Raw genomic sequence first — 8,311 nt, 5'->3', positions numbered from 1 at the left:
AAAGGGTCATTCAGACATCCGGGATGGAGGCGGCAGCCCTAGCATGAGGTGGAAGCAGACCTTTGACAGCCGAGCTGAAGGAGCATTGAATCAAGCGCTCCTGGTATCCCTGCCTCCCTGAAGGATATAGAGATCTGCCTTCATGCCCTCAGCGTTCTCCTCACCATACTCCTCTTCTGACTCACTACAGGATTCGCCCTCTGTGGCCTGTGGAGCTGCGTCAAGGTCCTCTTACTCTAGTGAGTCCTCCTTGCCAGTGTCAGATTGTGGAAAGCGTGGCATGCAACCACTATCAGTGACATCCACTCTTGGGGGGTATTGTAGTGTTCCCCCTGAATGGTCCAGGCACTGGAAGCGCATCTTCAGAAGAGCTATGGGCCTCTACGCACACAGTTGGAGGTGATCTCAGGCCCAATCATCTGATAAATGGAGGTCATTGTCTCCCTCGAGAAGTGGAGCCTCCTTCGGCATTGTATCTCGGACATATTGACACCTGCATGCGCCCTCCAACCTGAAGATTGCGCGCGTACAGGATGACATCGGGACGCTTGCCCGACATCTTCTTGTGCTATATTATGCCCGATCGAGTCGGGCACGTGTCCGCCCACGAGGCGTAAAATTCTGTCCCTAGAAACGTAATACATCACATCTTTCAGTATTTAACATTTATTTTTCCTTTTATTAGTTTATAATTTGTCTCTAATTTGCCAACAATCTCAAATGCAGAATATTTAATCTGTGAGACAACTTTCACTCTTAATTCAATTTTGCACCTCACAAAATGTTCCTAATTTACATGCAACTGATGACGTTTATGCTGCACTTCAAAGAGTACATTTGAGCATATGAGCACTACAGTTTGTGACAGTGAAGCATGATTCTTGACTACTTTATGCCCATTACAGTTATTCAGACTGCATTAATTTAGTTGCTTCCAAGGATACTGTGAATTAAGACTGCGAAACATTCTACAGTTTAGTACATTTCTTTAATGCATAATATCCATCACTAACATGCAAATATTAACTTATTAAGCGGATCTGTCAACCTTAAAGAAAGCTTTGGGGTAGTCAGATGTTAAATAAAGCAGGTCTTATTTTAAATGAGATATATTCCATTCCACAGAACTTAATTAGACAAAACTAAAATAAAGTAACAAGCACTTCCACATATTCCCAACAGCATCAAGCAGCAACAGCTAAATGTGTGTATGGTATCACACAAATTATGTCTCACTGTTTCTTCACATGTCTGAAAGCTTCAAAAGCAGTAAGTGCTGCATTACAAAGAGCTTTCACAGGGGGAACAGTCTGTACTTTTAAATGTGTGTCCATTGCTTGAATCAAAAATCATTCAAGGCTTGGTATTTAGGATCTAAGTTGCTAACACTTGCCAAAATGAATAAGGCAAAATCAAATCATAGGGCAGAATTTTTTGAGCTCGGCATGCGAACGCACACCCGACCTGCTCGAGCGTAAAATAGCACGTGATGATGTTGGGCGCGCGTCCCGAGGTCATCGCGATATTTTGGTTGGCGAGCGCGCGCTAAACTCAGGAGCGCGCCTGCTGACAATTAAGAAGGCAATTAAGCCCATTAACGGCGCAATTCACAGTATCACAGAATCACAGAGTGCAGAAGAGGCCCTTCGGCCTATCGAGTCTGCACCGACACGTGAGAAACATCTGACTTACCTACCTAATCCCATTTACCAGCACTTGGCCCATAGCCTTGAATGTTATGACGTGCCAAATGCAATTAACGGAGATTTTTTGTTGCCCATCCAAAGTTACGGTTGGCGGATGAGCGAATCGGCCAGGAGGCCTTTCACATTTTTCAGGAAACCTCATCCAAGGGCGGGATGAGAAGAAAAAAATCTATGGACAGAATTTTTATAATGTCTATGTTCAGGTAACTGTTTGTGATACTTGGACATTTTTATTCTGATTTTAAAACTTTTGAAGCCTCCAGCTTCCTGAGGCAGCTCTCTGCCTTCAGGCAGCTTCCTGTGAGCGCTTGCCCATGCCCGTGCTGACTTCAGCACTCGCACCGGCAGCGCTGAGCATCCCAGTGCGCGCTGAGCATCCCAGTGCGCGCTTCACGCTGGCTGGCCGTTAATTGGCCAGCCAGTGTGAAATTGCATTCGGGGGCTGATCATGGGTGGCAGTCCATTCCCCGAGCGCTCCTGAGCCCGCCGATCGCGCCCGCATGTTGACCTGAAAATCCTGCCCATACATTTATACCAATTTCTAGCACAATAGGGCATATTAAATCTCAAAATGTGTGTCAGCTGTTTCTCAGGCAGTCAATTACAACATATGTTGTAAGTCGCTGCTTTATTTTATAGTCAATGGGAATATTTGAAAAATAATTTCTTTGCATATCTGGTCCTTTTCCATACATACTCCTAATTCATATGTATGTAAAAGAATGTCTTTAAAAATGTGGGCACAGCAAAACTGTTAGCTAAGCTTGACTCTGACAGGAATGAGGGAGTTGGGTGGTTAGACTGGCAATTACAACATTCCTGTGGCATTCCCAATGCACTCATCCCTGCCTTTATTTTAACGGCACAATTGTTGGATTTGGGAAAGGTCACCATCACAGGCAGCAGTACTATGTAGCACAAATCAAGGATGGATCTAGCAATTCAAAGGCAGGGCACCCAAGAGGCATTGTGGGTCATCATGAGCAGCAGAATTTATCACAGTTTGTGACCTCATGGCACACCCTCAATTGCCCTCCAACTGGGAGATCCCTAATTCAATAGGAATATAATGTATAATTCAATACAAAAACGAGTGTAAGGAACAGCATTAGGCACAGCTTAGAATAAGATACCAACCCTCTCAACCTTGCTCCCCACCTCCACCTCATATTTGCAAAGTGATGGAAGGAGTCATCAATAGTTCCATCAAGTGGCTCCTACTTAGTAATAATTTACCTACTGATATTCATTTTGGTTTCTGCCAGAACCATTTGGTTTCAGAGCTTAATACAGCTTTGATGCAGACATGGCAGAGTAGAGTGGAGGGTAGCTTTTCTTGAAGTTAAGGTAGCATTGACTGAGTACGACATCAAGGTCATCTAGCAGACCAGTGGTTAATGGGGGTGGGGGAAGGGGTTGGAGTCAACCTAATTACAGGAAATAGCTATGATTGTCAGAGACACTACCCCTTCGCCAGAGTTCCACGCAGCAGTGTTCTCATCATAATCGTCTTTAGTTGCTTCATCAATAAGTGGAGCGAGGATGTTAGCTGACAATTTCACAGAGTTCAGCGCCAATCACAATTCCTTAGATAATGAAATAGCCACTGTTAAGCTCCATGAGGAATTTGAGCAGGTGACAGGTAACAACTGTGCACATAATGGCAGAAAGTGCTCAAGCACCTCTTCTGACCTTCAGTGCTACCACCAATACCTGACAGGCTCCCCATCATGATCACTGGGGCCACCAGGAGCTTAACTTGACAAGAATATCGACACCATGGTTAAATGAGCATGTCAGAGGGTAGTCTGTGATGACATATCAAAGCCCCTCAACCCACTGCAATTTTTGAGTAGATAGAGCTAAGTTATTTCCAGTTGTGAGCAAATAGAAAAAAAAAATACTTGAATTGCTTCATCTACAAATAAAAGTGATTTATTCACGTAAGTAGTATTACCTGCATGTGTATCTAGACTAAATAAAGAAATCTGCATTTCAAAAATTCTAGCTTACTTCTTATATTCCATTAAACGTCTAAACTAGTGACGACTCGTTCCACAAATTAATGTTTCATATTCCAGCCCAATTTGTTATCAGGAGGAGGACTTTTCTCTCGTCGACCGGGCTCGGTGGGGGCAGGCGGGGGCGATTGGGAATCCGACTGCCGCCTGCAATCAAGGCTGGACCGTGATTTCACGCCCGCAGGCCAATTAAGGCCCACCCAGCATGATACGCGAGCGGCAGTGCTCAGCGCTGCCTGTGTGAGGGCGGAGGAGGGCGAGCGTGAACTTTGTGCATGCGCGCAGGTGTGCACTTGAAAACATCCCTGAGGCACAGAGCTGCCTCAGGGAGATGAACAGTTTAAAACGTTAAAAATAAAGATTTCTAAAATGCTATAAAATATGTCCCCTTGTGTGACAGAGTCACATGAGCAGGAATATGTTATTAATTAAATTTTAAAACTTTTATTTTATCTTTATTTGCCGTTGGAAACCTCTTCCTGCCCTTGGATGAGGTTTCCTAAAAAATGCAAAGGCCGCTTGGCCTTTTCGCCTGCCCGCCCAACAAGCTAAAAATTCTCCTCCAGGAGTCACTGACATAGGCTTTGTACTACTGCTGTTAAATCCTCATTGATGCCAAAAGAATATCTGGAGGCAGAAGCTGCGAGTCCCATATGAATAAAGGGGAGACACAGTCTGTAAGGCAGCATTCCTAAATATCCAGACATATGATTTTCAAAACTGATTTATAGATCAATTTCAATTTAAAACACACAGCTTTTGATTTAGTTTCCACAATCAGATATTATGAGAGTTTTGTTTTCTTGGTGTGGAATTGCTTGCTTTGTGTTCTGAGAACTACTAAAGCCTTATTGGCAGGTCAACGGACAAGAAAGAGTTAAGAATAGTAGAGATAAAACCGTACAGAAGTAAAAGTTAGTAACTCATGCAGATAAGATGTGCCGCTGCACTTTGCGTTTAATGCATATTTTAGCATCACTGCATAGTGCATTTGTGACAATGTCATCATTGAAAATGATCTGGCACCTGAAGGATGATGTGCTATTTGGTGAAGTTTACGTGTGAAAATGGGCAGACAGCTTCAGAAATAGAGAACCTAACATTAATATCCAATTGAGATACAACTGAGTACATCTCACATGAAAAGCCCATTTTATATGTAACAGAATCACATGACATTGTAATTTAAATACGAAGTACACTGAAATGGATCTCCATACATATAATCTTGATTTAAAGAAATTGCTGGCAATGTCTTGTGATATTATTATTCCTCAAATCTACCCATTTGCAGTAGAAACTGTAATTGTGTAACTGCTGTCTTTCATTGCCAAAAATGTTACAATCAGTCTTGTTGTACACATTACTGGTTAATATGCATTTTTTTCATGCTTATTAGGTTTCCAAAATACTTAATTTGTTCTTCTGATGATACCAGTTTTCCCACTTTGCTTAGTCAATGGAAGATATATTGTCTTGCCTACTCTGTTACACTTGCTACATTTTATCAAATTGCTTTAACAACGTAAAAATGCTTTTATGAGAAAGCTGCAATTGAAAGCAATAGGAAATAAAGCATATTCTTTAGGGATGATTTGTTATGGTTCATTTGAGAGCTACAAACAAAAAGAATTTATCAGAAATCAGGAACTGCAGTGGCCAGATTTTGCAGTGGTAATGATGCTGAAACTTTCAGCTTTCATCATCATTACTCCATTGAAACTGACAACAATTTCTGGAGCCCACACATGTGCAGCAAAACGTGGAAAGCCAGAAGTCAATGATTCTGTGGGCTGGATTTTACAAAGTGCTAAAGTCAGTGGTGATCTCAATGGCTGTCCCATAGCAATGTAACGCTAGGAGCAGCATTACGTGTTATTGAATGGGGTGTAACTGAGTTTTTAATGACGTCCTAACTTTATGATCACTGACAAACACCCTCAATGGCCCTGAGAAGCTAATTATATATTTGTGGAATGTCAAATTTCTCAATAATTATAAAATAATCCACATAGTTTTGAAAAATACTTCTTTTTAAAATTTATCTTTATTTTAGCTTTTATCTCCATCTAATTATAATCATTTGTTTTTGTCATCCGAAAGGCTAAATCAATAGTGAAGGATATTAAGTACTTTTAATTCCCTAGTTTGAAGTGTGTGAATACTTCGATGTGATTGGTTGCTTACCTGCTTGTTGGCATCATTGCTGCTGCATGCCAAGATACGGCCTTGACTTGCTGTCATGCTATTAAGAAAAGGGAAAGGGGGAACCTGCGCCACAGAAATCACTAGATCTTTGTGGGTAGCTTTCTTCGAGGTCAGTAGTGACCGTCATTGCTTTGCTGCTGACTGCAAAATCTGGGCCATTGTGTATGAATGCCTGATGAAGTTGACTATGCTTATTCTTTGCTTAATGCTAAATATATGTTTACAGTTTACATAAATGTGGGACCATTTATTCCTAAATCCAGGTTTGATTTGATTTCCCAGTTTAAATATCTCGACCGCATTCAGGGCAGAGGACATCATCTCGTTTTGTGAGGAATCCCCGACCAACCAATGAGATGGCACATTTTTTGCAGTTGAAGCAGTCATTGTGCCACTGGCGATCTTCGAAGGAGATATACTTTGAGCCGCCAAGACCTGAATAAGATAAAAATATATGAGAAGAATTTTCATACTGATATTTTTATGGAGTTGCAAAGTTGCTTTTACCTTTATTCATCAATTTGTTGTTTTTCATGTGTTCTTTGCTCTTATAGGCGTGGCACACCTGGGAAGATACTATCATTTTAGCTCTGGATTTGTTTGGAACTGCTGGTTTGCAATGAAGGGAATCAACAAGCTGCTGTAAGAGTCAAGCTCCTTTTTCTGCCCTTCTTGCATTTTGAGGTAAAATACTGCACTTGTCACGTACTGAGAACTTGAATAGCTGTCAAGTCCTGGCATGAAAATTGAAACCATTCGTTGGGGAGTACAGTGCTGTATGGATAGGTTATTAAATTTGGGTTTAAAACTAGGCACTCTGTCAAACAAAATGAACCTCTTTTATCCCAACCGCTGTAAATCTACTTTTTGGTGATAATCTTGGTTCAGTGGTGCGCTCATGCCCTTGACTGGGAATGCCATGGGTTCAAGCCCCACTTCAGTGACTTTCACACAGTATGGAGGGAGCATTGTTGGAGCTGCCATCTCTCAGATCAAACCAAGGCCCCATCTGCCTTCTTGGGTGGCTGTAAAATAATCCCATGGCATCATTTGAGGGAGAGCTCTCCCAGTGCCCTGACCAACATTTATTCCTCAACCAACATCACTAAAACTGATTGGTCGCTTGGCTCATTGATGATTGTCAGACTTTACTGTGAATAAATTAACTGCTGTATCCATCTACATTACCACAATGACTGCAATTATTTTGTTATTTATTGGCTATGAAGTACTGAGAATGTAAGAGATGCTACATGAATGCAAGTCCTTTCCTCAATATTTCAATCAACAGTCTGTCTCAAATAAGACCTTTTTAAAATTATCTTTAAATTGGAAATGCATTTAGTGCCTTGGTGGTTCAAAATAATTTTACTGAAAACTCACAGAAAAGTTCAAACTTTTTGAAAAACACATTTGGCAGAAGTGAATAATTGATCTTGGTGACTTAGTTCTTGGGTAATATTTTCACATGGGAACCAGGAGAATGTGTTCAAACTACATTGAAACAAACTTGATAACTCTAAGTTGTAATGCACCATAGGTGGTAACTTAGTTTACATTTAGCATAAGTATGGAATTTTACCAGGTTCATTGGCAACAGGCTAGGAAATAAGAAGGCTGGCAAAATGGTGGGAAGGCATCATGGAGTATGCCCCATGTCTTCCTGCCTCCATACCATCTCGCCAACAGAGGGAAAGCTGGCAGACGGGCCAGCCGGGAGCCAAACTGAGCCATTTAAATGATGAATTAAGAGCCACTTCCCGCTGCTGTAAGAAATTGGGGTCTTTAAAAAGAGCATTTTATGGGATTAGCTCAGCAACATTGATTTTCTTACTGGAAAAAGGATTCCTAAACACTTTGACCTCTAAACAGTCTTATTTTAAGCTGTGATGTTGCCATTCCTGCGTTGTTAGATGTCACCCTGTGCACCCCTTTATCTCCCCAGTGTTTAGAAAAGATCAAGACATGACCATCAGCATGATGTAAACTAAAGCTGATCTTAAATAGGATGACAAACAGGGGAAGGGCAGCAACCAACCTGTCAGTCCGGGTACCTGCCCCAGTACCTATTGGTCTGAAGGGTTGAGACAGGGGATTGACACTGGGTAAGCTACCAGCTCCCCAAGAAAGGGTATATAGATTGGTGTCAGATTGATGGTAAGGGGCTGAGGTGCTGCTGAGGGAGGCTGGTGTACTGGTGAGGTGCTGCTGAGGTGCTGCTGAGGGAGGCTGATGTAATGATGAGGTGCTGCTGAGGTGGCAGTGCTCATTGGGCAGCTGCCTTCTTCAGATGGAAGATTGTCCAGAGGAGGAGGAGGAAGATCAAGAGATCGAGGGAAGAGCTTCCTAACGCTTTGATGAGAGAGCGGAATTCTG

The 8,311-nt window shown here is 42.0% G+C and overlaps 1 protein-coding gene across 4 annotated transcripts in view; it reads right to left on the bottom strand.

Annotated features, from left to right (window-relative positions):
• Positions 1-4,862: 4,862 nt before the first annotated feature.
• Positions 4,863-8,311, bottom strand: part of LOC144680838 (four and a half LIM domains protein 2-like) — a 100,868-nt gene continuing 97,419 nt past the window's right edge. For all 4 annotated transcript variants that reach the window (XM_078542285.1, XM_078542284.1, XM_078542282.1 and 1 more), the window contains exon 6: positions 4,863-6,370. In XM_078542285.1, coding sequence (XP_078398411.1) covers positions 6,219-6,370 — 152 coding nt within the window. In that variant the 3' untranslated portion in view covers positions 4,863-6,218. The remainder of the gene's footprint in view (positions 6,371-8,311) is intronic.

The sequence above is a fragment of the Cetorhinus maximus genome, chromosome 5 (genome assembly GCF_964194155.1).
Source record: "Cetorhinus maximus chromosome 5, sCetMax3.hap1.1, whole genome shotgun sequence".
Classification (NCBI taxonomy): Eukaryota; Metazoa; Chordata; class Chondrichthyes; order Lamniformes; family Cetorhinidae; genus Cetorhinus; species Cetorhinus maximus.
Note: the sequence above shows the minus strand (reverse complement) of the source record. Positions and strands in the feature narration are given on the sequence as shown.